The 24,252-nt window shown below is 37.8% G+C and overlaps 1 protein-coding gene across 1 annotated transcript; it reads left to right on the top strand.

Moving 5' to 3' along the window:
* Positions 1-1,045: 1,045 nt before the first annotated feature.
* LOC120633668 (kinesin-like protein Klp61F) lies at positions 1,046-23,690 on the top strand. Its single transcript, XM_039903974.1, has 20 exons — positions 1,046-1,244; positions 2,512-2,659; positions 3,508-3,657; positions 6,286-6,504; positions 7,203-7,291; positions 9,724-9,972; positions 10,704-10,957; positions 11,521-11,750; positions 12,566-12,729; positions 13,471-13,610; positions 14,155-14,246; positions 14,756-14,959; positions 15,388-15,555; positions 16,344-16,716; positions 17,137-17,252; positions 17,677-17,808; positions 18,765-18,987; positions 19,710-19,822; positions 20,959-21,219; positions 22,100-23,690. The coding sequence occupies exons 1-20, from the start codon at positions 1,180-1,182 to the stop codon at positions 22,232-22,234; spliced, it is 3,525 nt and encodes a 1,174-aa protein (XP_039759908.1). The 5' UTR covers positions 1,046-1,179; the 3' UTR covers positions 22,235-23,690.
* The last annotated feature ends 562 nt before the right edge of the window (positions 23,691-24,252 follow it).

Below are 24,252 nucleotides of genomic sequence, written 5' to 3'. Positions count from 1 at the left end.
CTGCCTTCCAGTAATAATATGAAAAAAATTTAGGACTTATTCATTTGAACGACTTACGTATGAGTACCATTACGTTGGTTACGAGTAACCGGACACTAATTAAAAAAAAATCTAAAATATGTAGATATAAATAGTAGGTTATATCTACCGTGTCATTCAGCTTAATTTACTATACTCCGCTAAAAGTATACCTAAATAATTCAAGACCTCTTTTATGATTATATTTAAGCACTGTTATTAATTTAAAAACACAAATTGAAATGTTATTCCCTTCCCTATTATTCTCCCACCGCGAAAGCCACCGTGGGAAAAACTATGAAAACTTCAAGAGTGCTAAACGTGACTTTGTTCTCAGGGAAATGCCAACTTTATTCTCCGACTCTGAGCTAAACTTTGAAAAAAAAAACCCAACGATCGATGCCACGGCTTGAAACATGGAAAACAATAACATTTTAAAATGATTTAAAATGACATTGTTATTTGGTGATAACAAAAAAAAAACACCCGGCTAAGTTTGTTGTGGGCTTCTTCTTAGATCAGGACTCGTTTGGAACCCTCGTAGCTTTAGTTTTAAGTTTACGAATGTGGTTATCGCCATCATTTCACTACCGGGTAATTCTTATCTACGCATCAAAAGTGCCACCTATGGGCCTACTTGAATAAAGATATTTTTGACTTTGACTTTTGACTTTAACAAATCTGTCCCCCATGGGAATCGTAAATTTTTCCGGGATAAAAAGCGGCTTGTAAATGTGTAATTCCAGACTTTCTAACCAGGTTCCAAATTAAATCCCGATTCGTTCAGCCATTCTGGCTTTAATAAGTAACAGGCATAATATATGCAAACTTTTCTGACTGAAATTTTAGTTTATAAGACTCTTACAATATGGTGTAAAATGACCATACAAACGTTCCTGTCAGCACTTAACAGATTAAAAAGTAACAAGCTTGAAATTCATGGTTGATAGTGTGGAATAGCTTAAAAATATTTTTATTGTGGCAGCACTGTATGGGACTAAAGTTTGAATTTGAGAAAACATTCAAATAATAACGAATATTTCAAGCAGAGGAAATAAAGCTGCGACAATTATTTATTTTATTGACGAATTTTAGTGCTTTTGTGATAAAAAAAAGTGATAGATTTAGTGAATTTCACAGTTTTATGTTTATTTTATCAAGATGACGTCCGAAAAAGGATGCCGAAAGGATAAAAATCAAAACATTCAAGTGTTCGTAAGGCTAAGGTAAAGCTTCATGCTTTTTAGATGTTTTCTCAAATGTAGTTTATAATTAGATCTTCTAAATGGCTTCTAGCACTCCTTATCTCACTTTTAATATACATAAAGACTTTATTTCGTTGGCAAATATCACAACAATGACTCTTATTTCGAGATGTGCGTCATAGCTCACTTGATGTTTTGAACGGTTATAAACTTTATATTAAATAGCTTAAGTTAAAAGATCTATGTTAATCCTCTTGTATTGCCCCTGGTTTACTCAAAAGAAAGAAGATATTAATTAAATAGCTTCAACTCGTTGATGCTTTATTTCGCTGCAACTTCACGCCTCCATAGATATATATCAATTCAGGTCTAAAACATAAGACTTTATAATGGTATCCTATATTATAAATGTGAAGGCTTTTGTTTTTATGTTCATTACTTTACCCATCCATAGTTGGCCAATTTAGGCCTAACTCTGAGGGGTTAGAATGTTATCTTACTTTTATTATAAAATAGGTCTAATTGTGACTTCGTCCGCTTGCTTTGTGTCCCAATTTCCCACTTCCTTCCATTGATTAAAATGTGAAAGTTTCTATGAGAATATTTCTGGTTAAAGCTTAAGTTCAATTTACCCTCTAAACTGATCTTGATGTTATATAAAAACAATATAAACCCTGGAATGGACTTTCAGAAAAGCTTTTTTATGCTCTTTGTCTTCAGCTAATCAAACAACAGCTAAACTTGACATAGAATAGTTAACCTCCCTGGTGCAACATAGCACACATAGCAAAGCAAAACAAGCTCTATGAATAGTAGGAGGTCCTGGGCTTGAACGTTCATCTTTGAACCTTTGCACACATTTCTATATCCTTAACAAAATATGGACTCCTCCTTACCTGAAAAGCATACTTTAACAAGAGTCTTATATATCTTTATGAAGGTTTTCTTATTTAGGTGTAGGGTTGAACACTGATTAGAATGATGAACCAGTAATTTGGTATTGTGATACACCTGTGTGCGAATGGTTAAATAGCAGTCAGTCATATCAGTAACGCTAGACACATCTATAAGTAACCCTTGTAGGTATGTAGCTGTTACCAGTAAGCAAACGCGTCTCATCCTAATGATTATCATTGAATCAATATATGGGTAACTAAAAGGTTCTAAGATGATCTACAACTTATCCAACGCGTTTGGGTTCTTACTTTCATCACTATTCTTATATATTAACTGTTTTTTCGTTGCAAGGTAGCTGTGTGCTTTACCTGAGTATAATTGTTATTGTCAGGCCTCTGAACCAACGCGAGCGAGACATCAAGTCCCTTGGTGTGGTGGAAGTTCAGAATGGACGCGAGGTGGTTGTGCGACAATCCCAGCAGAGCATGCATACCAAACGGTTCACCTTTGACCGAGCATTCCCCCCGCATTCTAAACAGGTTTGTTTTAAAATTTTAAAGTTATATCTTAGATTTCAAGCATGTCATCACCATCACCCGCAGCCTGACTAGTGTCAAACTGCTGGGCAAGGGATGCAAAGGGCAGGGCTTGTGCAACAAATGGAAGGGACAAGAGCCCCAAAGAGGTTGATGAATAGCAAATGGGCGTAGAGGCTGAAGACTACCTAGGGGTTGGTGGAGCAATGGAGTTAAGAGGGATATGAGGGTTTTGGGAGTTCAGAGTTGGAAAAAAGCGGCTGCTTTTTTTTTTTGCCAAGCCAAGCCAAGCCAAGGCCCACCAAGGCCTTTAGAGCTTTGATGATGATGATGCTGGTCACAGGGTACGGGGTTCCTCTCTCATTGGAGAGACAATTTTGGAGGATTGACCCACCACACTGCTCATTTGCTGTTTAATGACTATAATCACAAGTTAGTGATAATAAATGGAGCTGACTTAACATGCTCTCCAAGGTGGGGGTTAACAGTGCAACTAACTTAACTTTATAACTCTAGACTTTTAACTTTCTAACTTTTAACTTTTTAACTCAAAATTCTTTAACAGAAAAACCCAACCAACCTGGTATTTGAACCCTGGACCTTGTGATCCCCCAGCCAACATGCTAATTACTAGATCAACGAGGCAGTCTTACCACCAAACAATGTTAGCTAGTGGAATAAAAAGATTGAAAATGAGAAAAAATAGGATATTTTGAAAGGGTGATGATTACATTTGTTAGCTAAAATCTAAAGCTACATAGTTTCCAAAAGATCTAATAAGATGAAATCTTCCTTGATAGTGGTATCCAGCTGCGAGTTTTCTTATTAATAAATCTTATTGATCATTCCAGGTGGAAGTATACCAAGAGGTGGTGAGTCCACTGATAGAGGAAGTACTAGCCGGGTATAACTGCACAGTCTTTGCTTATGGACAGACTGGAACAGGCAAGACCCACACGATGGTTGGCGAGGCTATAGCTGACGAATCCACTTGGCAGACTGTGAGTATTGAGCGACTAATATATTAATAAATTATCAGCAAAACAAATTTTCAGAAGTAAGGCTTAGATCCATAACTTAGAAATGAATAGCAAAAAAACTAAAATAATACACATACTGAGCACATCCTCTGAGTACTATGCATATGCGTTTCCTGGCTTAGGTACGGTACGGAATTATCCTCTGGGAACAAAGCACTGACATAGACTTCTTCATCACACAAAAAAATGTATACATAAGACGTAATATTAATGTACGTAAGTTGCAGACGTTCATAGGGAATTTCCATTAACTTCCGTCTACATACTTATATCCGGTCAAATAGGGCTGTCTTCACAGCCCTATTTGACCGGATATAAATAATTGCTTGCTGCATATATAACTGTATGGTACTAAACTTGCATTAAAGACACTTGCGACCTGTATACGAGACTTCTAAACTTGCATAAAAGAAAATTGCGACCTGTATACAAGCCGTACTAAACTTGCATATAAGACACTTGCAACCCGTATACGAGACTTACTAAACTTGCATATAAGACACTTGCAACCTGTATAGTAGACGTACTTAATTTGCATTAACGACAAAAGCTTGCTGTATACGAGACGTACTAAACTGGCATAAAAGACACTTTCGACCTGTATAGGATACGTACTAAGCTTGCATAAAAGACATTTGCGACGTGTATACGAGACGTACTAAACTTGCATAAACGACAATAGCTTGCCGTATACGAGACGTACGAAACTTGCATAAACGACACTGGCTTCCTGTTTACGAGACGAACTAAACTTGCATAAAAGACTTGCGGCCTGTATACGAGACGTACTAAACTTGCATAAACGACACTGGCTTCCTGTTTACGAGACGTACTAAACTTGCATAAAAGACACTTGCGGCCTGTATACGAGACGTACTAAACTTGCGTAAACGACACTTGCTTCCTGTATACGAGACTTACTGAACTAGGGTATAAGACACTTGCGACCTGTATAGGAGACGTAAAAAACTTATATAAACGACAATAGCTTCCTGTATACGAGACGTACTAAACTTGCATAAAAGACACTTGCAACCCGTATACGAGACATACTAAACTTGCATATAAGACACTTGCAACCTGTATAGTAGACGTACTTAATTTGCATTAACGACAAAAGCTTGCTGTATGCGAAACATACTAAACTTTCATAAAAGACACTGACGACGTGTATACGAGACGTACTAAACTGGCATAAAAGACACTTTCGACCTGTATAGGATATGCACTAAGCTTGCATAAAAGACATTTGCGACGTGTATACGAGACGTACTAAACTTGCATAAACGACAATAGCTTGCCGTATACGAGACGTACGAAACTTGCATAAACGACACTGGCTTCCTGTTTACGAGACGTACTAAACTGGCATAAAAGACACTTTCGACCTGTATAGGATACGCTTAGTGCGTATCCTATACAGGTCGAAAGTGTCTTTTTAAAAGACATTTGCGACGTGTATACGAGACGTACTAAACTTGCATAAACGACAATAGCTTGCCGTATACGAGACGTACTAAACTTTCATAAAAGACACTGACGACGTGTATACGAGACGTACTAAACTGGCATAAAAGACACTTTCGACCTGTATAGGATACGCACTAAGCTTGCATAAAAGACATTTGCGACGTGTATACGAGACGTACTAAACTTGCATAAACGACAATAGCTTGCCGTATACGAGACGTACGAAACTTGCATAAACGACACTGGCTTCCTGTTTACGAAACGTACTAAACTTGTATAAACGACACTGGCTTCCTGTTTACGAGACGTACTAAACTTGCATAAAAGACACTTGCGGCCTGTATACGAGACGTACTAAACTTGCGTAAACGACACTTGCTTCCTGTATACGAGACTTACTGAACTAGGGTATAAGACACTTGCGACCTGTATAGGAGACGTACAAAACTTATATAAACGACAATAGCTTCCTGTATACGAGACTTACTAAACTTTCATAAAAGACACTTGCGACCTGTATACAAGCCGTACTAAACTTGCATAAAAGACACTTGCGACGTGTATACGAGACGTATTAAACTTGCATAAACGACAATAGCTTGCCGTATACTAGACGTACGAAACTTGCATAAACGACACTGGCTTCCTGTTTACGAGACGTACTACACTTGCATAAACGACACTTGTGACCTGTATAGGAGACGCGGTAAGCAGTGTTGAAGCGGGAGCAGAGTGACCGCCCGTTTTCTTACCCATGCAAACCTGCATTACAAAACTTGAACCGAGTAACTCTGCCGAGTACCTGCTCATTTTGGTGACACTGAAACCGAGTAAAGCTCTGTACTATGTTACTTAAACATATACTCCGTTCATCTTTATTTTGACACGCTGATTGGCGCAGTAAGCAGCGACCCTGCTTTCTGAACCTAAGGCTCTGGGTTCGATTCCCACAACTGGAAGTCAAGTAAATCCATTTGTAGTGACTACCGCCGATTCGGAAGAGAGATTCTACCGAGAAGAGCCGGCAAGAAACTCAGCAGATTGCTCTTTTTATCATCATTTTACGTTTTAACAATTTTCGGAATATTCAGCATCTAGAACATTTTGTTTTACCCGCAGGATCCCCTGGCGGGTATAATACCACGCGCTCTGAGCCAGCTGTTCGACGAACTCCGTATATCGAACACGGAGTATACAGTGCGCGTTTCGTATCTCGAATTGTACAATGAAGAGCTATTTGACCTGCTTTCAACCTCCGAAGATAACTCCAAGCTGAGGATATATGAGGATGTCACCCGGAAGGGTGCTAATATTGTTAATGGCTTGGAGGAAATTACTGTGAGTACTATTATATATTTTTATTATTCTTTTTTCTTTTTTATTATTTAAACTAATCAATAATAATATTAGTGGTTAATTAAGGAAAAATTGTTACTAATGTACTAAAAATGTATGGATGGAAATGTCTGAAATAAATAAAAATATTATTTTTATATATTTTACTTGCTTGTTATTGTTCTAATTTAAGGAGAGTGCACGCCAAAGCAGCCGACACAATCCGGCGGCATTATTTTTGGGGGTTTTACATCCCATTCCTTGTTAAAAATAAATTTTAATATTAATTTAAAAAACCAATAAACATTCCGGAAAGAAAGGCTTAATACTTATTTTTGACATTACCGACCAAAAAGAGGGTAATGTTATTATGGGTTCTTGTATTTATGTATTTTCTTTGTTCCATCATAACGTCTAAATGCCTTGAAAAATTTACATGTATGGTATATCGTTACAATCGCCCAGTGAAGTTCTGCCCTGGGTTCATTAGCCTAAGCCGTAGGTGGTAAGCCTCATGTGCCCGGTTCAACCACACCCTTCCACACCCTTAAAACCGGAACCCTGCAATGCTGTCTATAACTAGCCCTATATCAGCGCTGTACCATAAACCTTTACCTTTACTAAAACCGTACGGCGCTATGTTTAGATGTGAAAATTGGTGTGGTCATCTTTTTTTAAAAAATTTATTGCTTTTTTTATAGGTATACAATAAGAATGAGGTATTCAAAATTATGGGACAAGGGCAGGAAAGGAAACGTGTCGCGTCTACCCTCATGAACGCTCAGTCCAGGTAAGTCGAGTTTCGTTATGATGATTACCCTAATACGGCCAGATGGCAAATTGGCGCAGTTGGCAGCGACCCTGCTTTCTGAGTCCAAGGCCGTGGGTTCGATTCCCGCTACTGGAAAAAGGTTTGTGTGATGAGCATGAATTTTTTTCAGTGACTGGGTATTTATATGCATATTCTAAGTATTTATGTATATTTTATTCATCAGTCATCTTAGTACCCATAACAAAGCTACGCTTACTTTGGGGTTAGATGGCGATGTGAGTATTGTCGTGGTATATTTATTTATTTAATAAACGCAGTAGAATAGCAGAGAGTGATAAAATATGGATGCCAATTCTGTTGTACACAAATATCTGCTTAATTTGACAGAACTAGGCCTTTTTTTATATAGAGTATACAATGTGTAAATGAAAACCGAAATAATACTTCACAGGCTTTAGAGGTACTACACCGTGATTGAAATACACAATATTCATAAAAGAGACTTCATCATATCAACCCATTACCGGCCCACTACAGGGCACGGGTCTCTTCCCAAAATGAGAAGGGGTTAAGGCTGTCCACCACGCTGGCCCATTGCGGGTTAGTGGACTACACACACCTTTGAGAACATTATGGAGTACTCTCAGGAATGCAGGTTTCCTCACGATGTTTTCCTTCACTGTGATATTTTAATTGCTTAGGACGCATGAAGCTTACAAAAGTTAAAAGTGCGTGCTGCGATACGAACTCGATCCCCCGAAAGTGAAGTCGAAATCCTACCCACTGGGCTATCACCGCTTCGAAAAAAACTTATTTGTCTTTAATATTGCAGCAACCAATTCTATGATAAACTCAAGCCTTTGTTGTAAGTTCTATTTTATAAAGTTTTTTTTGTGTACTCTTTTGTTTATGTTTCTTCAAGCCATAAACAATTAAATCAATAATTACTCTATTTGAATCATCCTATTTGTTACTGCAATATTGAGGAAGCATACTCAAATTTTTTCACGTTTTGAAGTAGTTTTTGTGGTACTCGATTGTAGTTTATTTATTCGTAGGTAGGTGGATTTTATTCCTAGATTATCTTTGGCGTCCATGAATTACGTGAAGTGTTTTTTTTAAATTTTCCGTCCCTCCCTCCCCCCGGGTGAGATATGAGATGTTATTCAACCCCCTCCCCCATCCCCCAATCTCACGTGAGATTTTTCAAAATGTAGGTTTCTTACGCTTTGGATTGTTATTGCAAAAAGAAAAAAAATTAATGATATGAAACAAATTAGGTGGTTTGACAGTCGCTAGATGTATAACGTTGCAGTATGAATTAAATTATTTTCATTCGAACGAATTAGTGAATGATCGTATTACGATTGCATTTAAAATTAAATCAGTAAGCGTGTACAATCTATATTAAATGGACCAAGATAGTATAATTTTTTTTTGTCCCAATCAGAAAAAAAAAATGCGTCATATTCGCCGAGACCCCCCTATCTCCAACGTAAGATTAGATGAGATTTGACTCGACACTCTCCCCCCCTTAAAAATCGCACGTATTTTATGAACGCCGCCTTTAATATTCGTGATACTTGCTTTAGATCTTTTAATATTGTATAATTTTGATATTGAAAAACAACGAATACAGAGAAGCATTTTCTTGTCAGCTTCTTGGTAATATCTGCTTTCCGAATTGGTGGTAGAGTTTCTGCAATTGGTTTTTTTTTGTTTTTTTTGTATGAATACTAATAATTGACGGAGGCTTGGTAGGAACACTTCCTACAAAGTGCTACCCTCTATCCATCAATCTGAGGTGAATTCAAATTCAAAAACGTTTTATTCATGTAGAGGGTCTACTTTAAGGGTTAATCACAGGCACTTATGACGCGTCCATACATTTAACATGTTAACACTAATGTTAGGTGATGGTGATAACTGCATTCTTCAACTTAAAACTAAAGCTAGGAGGGTTCCAAACGCGCCTTGATCTAAGAAAAGCCCATAACAAACTTAACCAGGTTTTTTTTTGTTATCACCATTTCACAGTCGGGTTAATATTTAGCTATGAAGTTAGAGAAGTCCATACCCAAGCTTTTTTATCATACATGTAATCCTTTATATTATAAATGGATTTTTCTATAAGTTTGTTAATTGTTTTCTGGTAATTTGTTATAAAATGATATACAATTACCCTTAAAATCTTGTAGGTTCAGCACCTTTTTGGGCTTGTGTGCGTAAAATTACATTGGATCGCTGAAGATCCAAACTGCTACCAAAATATAATCCATTAAAGAAACCATTTGCAAAGGCGGCCGATATCGTGCTATCTCTTTCACACAATAAACGGGCGTGTCAATGAGATGACAGGATATCTTGTCCTTCTTGACTTCATTTCATACATTCATTCTTAAAATGTGCGGCTTATACTAGAAGCTCCTACAGCCTTACGATCATTTCAGCCGCTCCCACACCGTGTTCACGATCGTCGTGCACATGAAGGAGAACAGTCCGGAAGGCGAGGAGCTGGTCAAGATCGGGAAGTTGAACCTGGTCGACCTGGCCGGCTCGGAGAACATCAGCAAGGCGGGCTCCGACAACCCCGCCAAGCGCGAGCGGGCGAGGGAGTGCGTGAACATCAACCAGTCGCTGCTGACCCTCGGCAGGGTCATCACTGCGCTGGTGGAGCGGCACCCGCATATACCCTACAGGTTCGTGACTAGACAGAAACCCGTCCACCGGGACCTGTTTCTCTATTTCTAAACGGAAGACCCCACTACTTTGCAGTTTTTGGTCCACCTCAAGAGCCCAGTACCTGATAATCAAAAGTCTATAACAGCCCACTGGAAGACTATGGGCCTCTCCAAAATTACCACGCTAGATAGAAGTAGCACAGCGAAACAACTGCCCATTCTCCGTTACACTTTAAGTTGCCTCGTATGACACCCGCGGGTGTAGCCTACTGTTTTTTTGTATAGTTAATAGCTTTATAGCTAACTCAGTTATTTTGGGCAAGTCGGAGGTTATGTGGAACTCTCCAACCCCCCCAATTTTGAGGCGAGGGGAGGTACACCCGAACTAAAAACCACCACGGCATGTTCCTCTTGTTGGGTAAACCCATATATACACGCTCGGGGAACCTCCCGTCGTCTACTAACCGCCCAAGCTGAGTGCAGGGTTCCTGCGTTAAAGAGGATCGGGAATTATTTCCTTCAAATAGTTGCTTTGCTTAGTGCTCAGAACACTACTCTTACTTTGGGGCTAGATGGCGATGTGTGCTTTGTCATAGTATATGTATTTTTTTAATTAGACTTAAGCTTTTTACGGCATACGCTTTAAAAATTAAATCCAAATGTTTATTACCCCTGTGCGGCACTTAAAGTCAACATTCGTTTTATCATCCAAGAAATACTATATTATAAAATTACCCATTCTCTGACAGGGAATCCAAACTGACCCGTATCCTTCAAGAGTCACTCGGCGGCCGTACAAAAACTTCCATAATAGCGACCATCTCCCCGGGACACAAAGACATGGAGGAGACCATGAGCACCCTGGAGTACGCCAACCGCGCCAAGAACATCCAGAACAAGCCGGAGATCAACCAGAAGATGACCAAGAAGGCCATCCTGAAGGAATACGCCGAGGAAATCGATAGGTTGAAGAGAGATCTGTACGCTGCCAGGGAAAAGAACGGTAATTATTATACTCATTTGAACCCTTACTAACTTATTTATATGGAAATCAATTGTTCCGACAGTATTTTAAAAAGTGAGTCGCTTAGCCCATTTATTTTCACTAAATAATCCATTTTATTACCTAGTTTTTTCTTCTTATTATTTATTTATCTATTAAACTTATACCAATCGAATTATTTCTGAATACGTTAGAATACGAATAGGTACCTATGGCACCGAATGGGCTAGTGGTCGAAACTAGATCACTCTTTTTTTATGGTTCTGTTCGTCTGTATGTCCGTCGGTCACCAGGCTGTATCTCACGAACCGTTATAGTTAGACACTATAGCAAATAGTAAAAAACAGAAGAAAATAAATATGTAAGGGGCTCCCATAAAACAGACACGATTTTTTAGGCTTTGCGCGGACGTCCAGGACGCTCTTGGTCGGGTTTTTTTTAAATTAATAATTAATTTTTATTAGTGTCTCGCGGGATCCATTAAATTTTTCCGGTTCGTTTTAAAACATAGGTAATAAATGAACAAACACCCTTGCGCACTTATAACATTAGTATAATTTCAGGTGTATATCTAGCTAACGAGACATTCACGGAAATGACCCTCAAACAAGAGGAGCAGCGCAAGGAGATCCAGGAGCTTTTGCTGAAGAAGCGCGCCATGGAAGAGGAGAGGGATCGCATGACTAACGTGTTCCAGGAGCTGAACTGCCAGCTCGAAGAACACCAGAACCAGCTCAGCAAAACCACCAACCGCCTCTGCATCACTGAGAACGCACTTGCCAATACTACTAATGTGAGTGCACGCAACTGATTTGGCGGCCGATTCGCGCAGTGGGTCCGCTTTTTGAGTCCAAGGCCGTGGGTTCGATTCCCATAATCGGAAAAAGCTTGTGCTATATATATATAAGATGATGAATATTTCATGACTTATAAAATACAGATTATATATACATATATATATATATATATATATATATATATATATATATATATATAATATTTCATGACTTATAAAATACAGATTATATATACATATATATATATATATATATATATATATATATATATATATATGACTATATATATATAAGTCATGAAATATTCATCATCTTAGCACTCATAACACAAGCTACGCTTACTTTGGGGCTACATGGCGATGTGTGTATTGTCGTAGTATATTTATTACTAGTTGTTGCCCGCGACTTCGTCTGCGTTTGATTTTTTTTTTGATGTGGCATTCAATTTAGTTGTAGTTCTAAAAAAAATAAAAGTATTCAGTATCGCTAAGACTTAAATGAGGGGTTTGCTGCTGTTCGCTGAGGAGTTCTGATGAGATCTACATAAAGTTTGGGCAAAATTAAACACACATTATAACTTCTTTAGTACAAAAATAATTATTAAATCGGTTATAATTTGCCAGAGAAGAATCTGTTTGGTGCGGAGTAAAAGGATTGAAGAAACTATTAATGACACCATACGGATTCTCCTGCTTTTCGTTGAATATAGTGCCTATTTGAATATTATTTTTCATAATATGCCATTTATGTGCCATACCTATTTGAATATAATATTTGACTTTATTTATGTCTGTTTCCATTGGTACCTCAGATGCTAAACACGACGAAGTTACACTACGAGGAGCAGAAGTACCTCGTGGGTAAACAGGCGGAGACGGAGAGTGCATTAGCGTCGCAAGCCCAGGCACTGTTAGCCGCGGCCGACGCTGCCTCCACCGACGCCAGCAAGCTACTGGACTCCGTGGACAAGCGGCGGTGAGTCATTTGCACCAAGCTCGTCATCATCAGCCTGTTAAAGTCACTGCTGAGAGCATAGGCCCACTACAAAGTCAAAGTCAAAGTCAAAAACATCTTACTCAATAGATGGCACTTATGAAGCGTACATTACATGAGAAATGTGTACATGGTAGTGAGATGATGGCGATAACCGTATTCATAAAATTAAAACTAAACCTACGAGGGTTCCAAACGTGCCCCGTAGGGTTAGGATGCGCGCAACGAGAGGGTTATGTCTTCCCATTATCTCATCAATGTCTATAGAAAAAATACGAGTAATGAATGGAGATAATTATATCGTCGTGCGCATCCTAGCCCTACGGGGCACGTTTGGAATCCTTGTAGGTTCATCACGGAATTGATAGTAGATTAGATCAAGTTTAAAATGAACCAAACTAAAAAGTAAAATATAAATAATAGTTTAAAAAAAACTAAAAAACACGCTTGTTATAGAAAATCGAACTAAAAAATAGAAAATAAATTTAAATTAAGAATAGTGTCAAAAATTTCAATAAATATAAATTAATAATAGTGTGAATAAAAACAAAAATATTTTATTTAAGAAAAAGCGTGAGGTTCTTTTTAAGATTTTATCAAATTAATAATCACTCTACTCATATCTGAAATATTTATCTATTGACACCATGCACCCCACGCTTTTTTTACAATAAAATATATATATTTTTTTAATATATAGATTATTTTGTCACTCACCATCAGATCCGTGGAGTCGACGAATCTAGAAGTGACGCGAACTTACCGGGAAGTATCGACGCAGCACCGCAAGAACGTCGTGACTGGCGCCAACAACTTCGTCGATTCTTTCGTTAAGAGCTTGCGCGACATTCAAACCGCTTTAGGTGAGTTCTGTACATGTAGCCTAGTTCCGCACACACAAACATACACACATCACATTAATTATTAAACAATTAAGTAACAAACACACATTTTCACATTTATCATATTATTCAAGGAAGAAAAAGAAAAGGAGCTTGTCAAGATCACAGTCAAGGATTAACTTGAAGGAATAAAAAAAACCATCATCATATTAACCCATTCCTGGTCCACTACAGGTCACGGGTCTCCTCTCACAATGAGAAAGGCTGTAGGCCACCAAGCTGGTCCAGTGAGGATTGGTGGAAAGAAAAATTATCAATAAATTATGTTAGGCACTATGAAAACTTACGGTTGCTGATTTAGAAGTTGCTGAAACTTCTAAATCAGCAACCATGGCAATTCATAGTAACCAACGGTTGCACCAAAAAAACGTAGTAAGTATGACAGCAATTTTTTCTTCCTAATGGAAGTACAAGATTATAAAAAAGCAACGTGTGATCCCAGCAATTCCAAGATAAACATTGCTTTCCTTTTTTAGGAGGATATATAATTTGTTTTTTTTTTCAGAGTCATACACAAAGGACAACATCCAGGTTAACAATGACAACAAACAAAAGCTTGACCACCTAGTGCAGCAATCCATGGACACTTTGAATAGGGTCAGTAAATTAAATATACAACATGTAACAGAATTACGTAATAATATTGAAGGATGCATAAGTCATCAATAGAGTAATATTTCAGTAGAGTGAATTGAGTAGAGTGATATTTCATAAGGAATCACCCTGTAAAAATATTAAATCAAAAGAACCATATTATTTTTTCAAGCAAACAAATTCAAAACATTCTAAGTTTCGACTTATTACAACCCTATTGAAGATAAAAGATCGACACGTGCATAGTACAGTCAAAATGTCTTCTTTTTTTCGGTTCTTATTAGAAAGATCTCCTGGGATGTACTAACAGGTTACCAGGTCTAAAAAATATCAACAATAGAATACCAGGTTCTGATTAGGTTTTAAATCTTGTAAAAACGGTTACTGGTTACCGGTTGACAAAAAGTAACCTATGCCACTCACCTGAATGTGTATTTAAATATATGTTTATATACATTATATGTTATCATTAACTGTTAATATAGATATGTTTATTTCACTTAAAAATACAGATATCATCACTAAAGACCGCAGTTCAAGACGAAACAAACAAAACAATGGAGAGCCATTCCGCGCAGTTTCGCGATACACTCAAACAGAAGACGGAGAATATGGAGAATGTTATGGGAAGATTCTCCACTTGCATTGTGGCGTGTTTGCAGAAGGCCGGCCGGCTCGACTTGACTGCCAATGTGACCGAATTCCTACAGCAGTGGGTAAGAATCCTATGACATAATATAACATGTGTAGTTTTCAACAGCGTAAGATAAGGGTTGTATAACTTGACTAGTTTTCACGACAGCGGGTACAGCTTCTATAACTTGTGTAGTTTCGGCAGCAGTGGTTAAGAATTACAAATATAATATAACTCATTTTCACGGCAGTGGATAAGAATTCTTTAAACTGAATAGTTTTCACACCAGTGGATAAGAATGAAATAATAACTAAGCAAGCCTAGTTGGACAGGGAGACTATGCAAATGGTCAGTATATGAAACTTTGAAAGAAGTAACTGCAATTTTTTTATAAATAATAAGCGGTGACAACCTTAATATCAGCTGTGTGTACATTTAAAGCTAAATTGATTTCTTTGGCAACCTACGTTCCAACTAGTATGCAAATATAGTTGTGCTATTTTTCTACAGCAACAAAACGCTTCAACGAATGTGGCGTCATTACGCAACACACATACCGCGTTTGAAACGAGCGTGCGAACGGCGGCGGACGAAATGTTCGCGGCAGCGCGACGACAGCAAAACGATAGATATACGACATGCCGACGACTGGAGGACGACATGCGAAGAGAAATTGCTGTGAGTGCATACATCCACTAAAATTGCCTTCTGTATATAGTATTAGTATATATCGTTGATTTGATATGGAATGCGAAGGCTTATGATTTGGGTATACTACACACAGTCTTGATGATAATCTGCACTCATGATACAAATTCAAATTTTCATATCTTTATTTGCGTGATTGCAGGTTAACCAATTTGATCTTATAATAAAACATAACATGCTCCGTGCTACAATCTGCCATTCTATGGCATGCACAATTATAATAGCACCTTAATTATAAAATTATTTTTCCATTTTATACAAAATGTCAGAAAATTAAGGTATCAAAACTGTGAGATTAAATAACAAACTTAAAGTTAAATAATATAAAGTAAACCAAAATATAAACCTATTGTTTTAGTTAAGTTTTAGATATGAATAAAACAGGCCTTCCTAGTAAGTGCTAGGGGATTCATATTTTACTGTTCAACTTGTAACCGATGGAGTTTGTAAATAGTTCATTTACTTTTGGTTTTTTTTGTACATCATCAATAGTCTATAACATTCCACTGCTGGATCTTGCCAACAGGATGGTGATCACAGACGAGGGTAGTTAAGCATGACTCTGCTGCCCTTTCTCCGTTGTATTGTCTTAGACTCCTCGTACGATACCGGCGAGAAGAATAGACAACTGTATTTTGATCTGCTGACACCACGCTGCATGCTATTTCTTATACCCATATGACATTTTGTGTATTCTTTTTTCAAATGTTATTTGATTATTTCCTCACCTTTAAAAAAAATATTATTTTATGAAACAGTTAGTCAAAGAAGATGAAGTTAGAACGAAACAATACCTAGAGGGACAAATATTAGAAATAGACCGCGAGAAAGCGGAATTCGAAACACAGTTCCAAAAGCGAGCTGAAGAAGAAAGGAGGCTTCTAGAAGAGCGCTTACAAAGACAATTTGCAACCGAAAAAGACTTTCTAGAAGATAGAATTAAAAAGAAGTTGAATATCATAGAAGAACAAAAAACACTCTTCGAAAAGAGAACTGCTAAGAATGTAGAGTGGTTAAACGAGAAATTGAGTGTTTATCAACAAGAGGTAGAGAAGTGCAGGGAAGATTTTTCAGCGTATGAAAAACAATTGGATACATGTTTGACAAGTTTTGTGGATCAGTGCGAAAGAGGTAAGTGCTTTTTAATTTTAATCCTATATTTAGTTTACATGTCAAGAATCAAGATCACAACAAATATTCTACATTTCATCTGTGTCCGAGTCCACCCAGTTTCGTTATATATATAATACTATATATTGCCATACTGTGGAGAAGCTAGTATGAATTTTGAAAACGTCGTTTTATAGATCTTACTTCATTTCTTTTCTTTGGTTCTTAAAAAAAAAATGGTTGGTATATTCCTATTACTTATACAAAAAATTGTATGCAATGAAGTAACAAATATCCCTTATTTTCAAGAAGAAGATAGAAGATATTTGTGTTAAAATGTTTATATGTCCTGTCACTGTTGTATTGTGTAATTGTATTAAAAATTATACGTTTCTATTAAAATATGAATGCCCAACTGCCATTAAAACAATTGTATTTCAGGTTGTACGGCAATCAAATCCAATGTGGAGTGTTTAAGCGTCGGTACAGCCAATGTGGTAGATAAAGTCAAGGCGGATTTACTCTCAGACTTGCAGGAGGCTCAAATCAAAATCCATGTAAAGTATTTCTTTTTCTTTTATAATTAAGATATCCTGGTTAATGAATGTCCGGTTATGGGTTTAATTTTTAGTCATTTTATTTTAATTGGTCGTTATTAGGACTATCAACAAAATTACATGTATCACCAGTGCTCATCTAGTGTCATCTCAAGATGATACTGAAAACCGGTTAATGAGCGGTGTACCTCGTGTCGGCTGGGTTCATTGACCGCTCGTATTCGATCTCTCACTAGCGCAGTCGGGATCATGCAAAAAATCGGTTAAAAAGTTATTTGATACTAGTTAACTAATCAATTAGATTACTTTATGGCTGTACTAATAACGCAGCCTATAATATATTCTGATATATTAAACGGTAAAAATTGAGGTTTTTCTGAACTAAATCTACGATATAAAAACACTAATACCTTATAATTATCAGGACGAATCCACGGGCTTGATACAAGAGAATAAGCAATCAATGGGTCAACTCGCCGACGAATCTGACAGCGTTTTACAATCCATGGCGCAACACTACAACCGCTCCGTCGACGCGCTCGTCGGCGAAGTTAATGTGAGTAAAGCCCCCGAATATATGCATCAGATTCTAGACTATTACAAGGTTATAAATACTGACTATGCGCAGTGGAGCTTGATTTCACTTTCGGGGGCCGAGTTCGAATCCCAGCACGCACCTTTTTTCTAAGTTTTGTGCGTTTTAAATAATTGAAAATATCACTTGGTTCGACGGTGAAGGAAAAGACCGTGAGGAAACCTGCATGCCTGAGAGTTCTATATAATGTTCTCAAAAGTATATGAAGTCCACCGATTCGCAGTGGGCCAGCTTGGTGGATTACAGCCTTAACCCCTTCTAATTGTGGGAGGAAACCCATGGCCTGTAACGGGCCAGTAATGGGTCGATATGATGGAACATTGATATTTCTTCATATTTTATCTACCCAATAACGGCACTAAAGGACACGGGTCTCCTGCGGACTGCGGCCAGGAGTGAGAAGGGTTTAGGCCGCAGTCTACCACGCTGGCCAATTGCGGATTGGTGGACATCACACGCCTTTGAGAACTGTTATGGAGAACTCTCAGACGTGCACGTGTCCTCACGGTGTTTTCCCTCACAATTAAAGCAAATTATAATTTAATTTCTGAAATTGAAGATGTAGATTTTTTACATTCTTTAAACTTATGTAATAGTAAATCTAATATTACCTTCAGTATCATGTTGTAAAAGCATGTTGCATACTCAGCCCCTCACTCAACTCAAAGGTTTTCTGTACTTTCCTAAAACAAAATGCGGATATCACTAACTGATGACCGTTTCTAGTAAGTCGATTGTTTATATCCACTTTTTTTTTTATAAAGATTAATGTTTTGTTTTACAAAGATTAAATTTTTATAAATATATTGCGAAGCTACTGTAAGTATACCTATTTCTTTAAATTTTTCACGGAGAGATTCGCGTGATCTAAGTTTGTATATTGATTGGACAGCTCTTTAATGGCGCGTGTTATACAGAGTATTACTACGACGACGATCGAAGACCTATCCGCCGTGTCCAACGGCACAGCACACCTCGCTTCCTCGTGCCATGCGCACGAGAACCAGCAGAAACACTCCCTGACGACCACTCACCGGGACATCGAACAGTTCTATGGGAATCTGAGGCAGGAGGTGGCCAGGCTTGAGGAGTTGGAGACCAGGTGCCTGAACCAGGAGTATGCGATTTATAATCCATCTGGTAAGTTTTACTATGAATCTTAATTTACAAATTCATACTCATGCTTACATTATTGTTGTCCCAGCAAAAACAAATGCCTACTCTCAAATAGATGACTGAGATTCAGGGATAAGACCCACCACGATACATAACAGAGCACTCTCTGGAGATAGTCATAATCAAAATGCATATAAATATGTCCCACTATTTTTTGTTAATTGTACATACTATAGTTACATTAAAGACCTTAAGAAAATTGCAGTAATGTAACTAAGTTAAAGAATAGAAAGTGCGCTGAGAAAACTAATGTTGATGCATAGACATGATGTACTTAATGTTTGAAGTACACACAAATAAATCCGCGAGGAAGTATAACTAACTATCATAGTTAAAGTGGAGATAGCCTAGTCGGAAAGACTTTGACTTCACTTTTGGGGGGCCGAGTTGGAATACCAGCACGTGCTGCAGTGCACGCGCGTCTAAGTTATGTGCGTTTTAAGGAATTAAAAAATATCACTTGCTTCTACGGTGAAGGAAAACAACGTGAGGAAACCTGCATGCCTGATTGTTCTCCATAACGTTCTCAAAGGCGTGTGAACTCCACAAAAGTGGACTACGGCCTTAGCCCCTTCTCATTGTAAGAGAAGACTCGTGCCATGTCTGTGCATAGGATTAAGCCTAAACAGCAATGTAACATTATTGACCTTGTTCACTTGCTAGTCTAATAATATATTTTGTTCTAGGCAACACCCCAGTGCGTGCAGATTACAGGTACCCGCGTACGCTGGCCGCTACGTCGCCGCACGAACGAATCCTGTCCAGGTTTAGAGCTATGCGACAGAACAGCAACGAAGACGTGAGTTCTTAACCCTTTTTCAAAGCCATAGTTGGGTTTTAACTTATGCTTATCTCTCACTACCCTCATAACAGCATGTACCTGTAACATCTAAATCCTCGTCCACGATAATCCAAATTTCGTTAAAAAATTCGAATATTAATCAAACATTTCATCAACAACATTCGACCGATGGACGTTGGGGTCCCAAGTTGCTGGAATGGCGACCCCGCACCGATAAACGCAGCGTTGGTTGACCCCATACGAGGTAGACAGACGACAGCAAGCGAGTTAAAGGGGCCGCCGGAAATAGCGGCCTAAGACCGTGGATTTTGGAACTCCCTACAAAATACCTGTGTCCAGCAGTATACGTCAATCGGTTGAAGCGAAAACTAATTGGAAACTATATAATTCATTCACTTCACTTGCGTGAATACATAAAGGATTACATCCTTTATGTATTCACCAAATACTCAAAACTACTCAAAATTTATTCAAAAAAACTCTAAATAATTTTTTTTTCTGTCCACAGAGAAAGGATATTTTTTTTTATGTTCTCCCACAGTTTAATACAATCTCTGAGAATTGGCGTACGGGTCAACTTCTCCATTTCCCTAAAGCCGTGCTTTGGCAGCTGGACAAGCGAAATGAATGCCTTCTCAATGAATTATATTCACTGAGAAGGTATAAAATCACAGAATGAAGAACATACAGAACCCTCGTGCAGCTATAATTGCATGCCGTGCATTGTATCCAAAATCCACCCGCGTAATGTTGCTAGCTCACAAAATTTTCCCATTTTCCCCATTTTATGGTAAACGTTTACTCAACTGCTAATGGACTGAAGTGACTAACCGCCTATTCGAAAAACACTACTAAAGTAGAGTGGTTTTTGATGCCTTATTATTAGTCATGTACACGATTTCTGTATTCTCTTAATTCTGTGGATAAAATGTTTGTCTCCTGCACATGCTAGCTGTATGGACTCACCTACTTTACTTACTTACTTACTATGATGGCTCAGTAACCCGAAAATAATCCTGACAACAGAAACTGCCACTCGCTCCTATTCTGCGCCACTTCCCGCCAATCAGCTTTTCCAAGATCGTAAAGATCTCTACAGACTTTACCTACTTTAATTCAAATTAATTTTCTAGGATTGTATAGTAATAGAGAACGAGGGCGAAGGCCGAAGTGACACAGAGTCTTCGGCGTCCGAGGACTCCGCCATCTTCGCGGCGCCCTCACCGCCCACAGACGACACTAGCAGCAACCGTAACCACAGGGCCAGCAACCACAACCACAGATCGAGCAACCACAACCAAAGCGCAAATAACCTCAACCACGTCGCGAGCAACCAGAACCACAATGGGCCGATAGTCAAGTGCACTTCAGAAACCGACATATATTTCAGACGAGTGAGTATTCTTTTAAAAGTCTTCTTTAAATCGAATACAGACTAAAAATATTGCTTTATATCACATAACATAAAGCTCCATTCCCCAGTCAGCTTTAATTTCTATCAATTCCGTGTTGAGTCGATTTGCGAAGGTAAGCATAAGCCACCGATTAATATTTTTTTTATTTAACCAGCCAGTCAAGAGCTAACTTGTAGCCCTTGACTGGCAATATGTGATGATGCAGTCTACCACTACCTATAAAGAAACGGCCAAAACCTCTGCCGACTAGACCAACGTTCAAAAATTACAAATTCGTAAATTGTAATAGTTTTGATGGCTTCTCTGACATATTGTGATAATCATTGATGTGACAGGCATTACGGGGGTCGGCGATGATGGCCTAGTGGGGCTAGGGTTAGGGCTTCAGTCTCCTTTTCGGGGGGACCGAGTTCGATCCCCAGTACGCACATTAAACCATTCGGAGTAATGCGCGTTTTTGATTTTAAAAACGCGCATTACTCCGAATGGTTTAATGTGTTTAAATATAACTTTTTTTTACGACGTCCAAACACAACGCAACGGTGAGCGTTGAATTCAAGTAGGATGTCCCGGGTTCGATGCCCGGCAGGGGAATTTGGGAATTTATAATTGCCAAATTTTCTCTGATCCAGTGGGAGGCTTCGACTGTGGCTAGTTACCACACTACCAACAAAGAGGTGCCGCTAAGCGATTTATATATATATATATATACCCTGGTCGAAGACCCTAATGGGTTGTGACAATGATGATACAGGGCTATGGTTAAGCCGCTACCATCTTAGTTTCAAGGGCTAGCTTGTAGTGGAATAAAAAATAATAATGATGGACTGTTTGATGATATGTCTGTTTGTTTTTTTAGCGCCAGCAAGACCAGCAAGGCAAAGAAAACACCGCAAACTCTCTCAGTCGCAACGCCTCTTTCAAGAAACCTTCGAAACTTCCTGCCCCTGCCTCGCACAAGAAACCGTTGTATGAACGAAACTCAGATAACTGACATACAGTAATGTAAAATAATCTTGTATGATTATAACGCACTATAGATAAAAAATAAATTTAAATCAAATCTCCGCTCTTTACTATTATCCCTGGATAATTCAACCGTTTGGATACATAAGACGTTTTTGACCCTAAATTATACATTTAATCTATATCAATATATTAGTTTATGTCATCATCAATTTCAACCCGTGACCGTCCCACTACATGACAAAGACTCTAGCTAAACGGTTGAACCACTTCAATTGTTTTCCTGGTGTTTTAAATTTACTGAATTCTCACAACTTTTAAATATTTCTTGTATCTATAGCTTGTTTTCTGTAACTTATCTCACTATTGATAATTTTAATAACTAGATTATTAAATTTTACACACATTGGAATCATATGTACTACTTTAATAGTTTAGAATTAGCGTATTCTAAGTGTATAATTAGATGTGTTTTATATATTATTAAATTAGACTTTACAAAAACTTATATTATTATGACATGTTCAGAAATATATCCACCGATGAATAATTAATTGTAGGTAGTGATTTTATTTCTAAATTTATTTTTGGATAAAATAGCGTTAATTGTTTGAATGTTTTTTTTTTTAGTCTGCCTCTAATTTTTGTTTCATCTCTGCACTAAAATATTTTCCTCTTTTCGGGGAGTATACTATGTGTAATGAGTGAATAGTGAGTCAACTATTTGTGTACTCATTGAAAGTACCAGCGCGCAAGCAGAGCTGTGCCAGCCTACCATCTTCCGCAGGCGTCGTGATGAACGTTACTTTTTCGATGACTTAGACGATATAGTCCCTTTGATGGATATAAATTAAATTACTAAAAAACAGTCCCGTCGTCTCCATTATCTATCTTTGTAGGTCAAATATTGATTAGACAGACGTAAAAGAAACCTAGTGACAACTGTAGCCCTAAATCTAAACTAGATTTTGGGTAAAATCCTCGCACAAACACATGCTCGTATAGAAATGACCAAAGCTGGAGGTCGCTTTCACGTACTTCCTAATTAGAAAAAAAAACGGTGCTTCCTCATTGGAAGATAACTCTGTCGATATACGGGGAATCCCCAAAGCAGAATAATAACTGTTGCTAATTTTTTTGTACACAAATCTCGACCCGACACAGAATTTATTGGCATATCAAAGGTACTTATTTTCGTTTCACAATGGGCATGGGTGCTATTTTTAGACGTGCCAATTTAGATTAAAAATATATTTATCCCAGAATCGGCTCCACCTTTATATATCATTTATTTTCTAGTCCGTCTATAATTCGGGGATTCCTCACTGTTGGGCTAACTTCAAATCACGATTGATTTGATAATCGATGGGCATGCGTTTTGGAAGGAACGTGACAAAAATGAGCATGTGCACACAAGTTGAAATGATTTTATTATATGTTATGGTAACTTAATAAAATTTGTATTACGTACGATTTAATAAATAATTAAGTCCAAAATTTGTTTTGTTTATTTTTATTTCTGTGTTAATCTCGCATGAACATGCGCGGTGTTAAATAGATTAATTTAACAATCATAAAAGTCAAGACACGCTTATTATACAGTCAAGCATATCCCTATACAATAAGACATATAAAATGTATTATTGTATAGGGATATGCGTACACATGTAGACAGACCCCTATACTGCACATGGCTTCGCTAGTATGACGCAATACGTCACAAGCTTGTTGACGGCATTTTCCCCTACCAAAAATCGCTCAACGCGGCTAATGAAGTTATTACTTCAAAAATCAGCTGGAGTTGTAACTTACAAGTGAAACGTTACAGCTGTGTGTTTATTGTCTTCGTTATAATGTAAACATGCATCTTTCTGATTGTTATTTTTTAAAGGTACCATGAAAATACTATACGTGTGCGGTGTGCTGTATCAATAAAAATCAGTTTTTATTTGAATAATTTATTAGAAAAGACTTAATTACTTACAGCTTAAGAAGTTCGAATTTTTATGCAGGGACAAGTCGGGATCTATGAAACGCGTGGCGCAG

The sequence above is a fragment of the Pararge aegeria genome, chromosome 22, assembly GCF_905163445.1.
Source record: "Pararge aegeria chromosome 22, ilParAegt1.1, whole genome shotgun sequence".
Classification (NCBI taxonomy): Eukaryota; Metazoa; Arthropoda; class Insecta; order Lepidoptera; family Nymphalidae; genus Pararge; species Pararge aegeria.
This window is presented reverse-complemented; position numbering and strand designations above follow the sequence as displayed.

Coding starts and splice junctions, on each gene's coding strand:
- LOC120633668 (XM_039903974.1), top strand. CDS start 1,180: ATGACGTCCGAAAAAGGATGCCGAAAGGATAAAAATCAAAACATTCAA. Junction 3,658..6,285: donor ACGAATCCACTTGGCAGACT/GTGAGTATTGAG, acceptor TTTTACCCGCAG/GATCCCCTGGCGGGTATAAT. Junction 18,988..19,709: donor TGCGATTTATAATCCATCTG/GTAAGTTTTACT, acceptor ATTTTGTTCTAG/GCAACACCCCAGTGCGTGCA.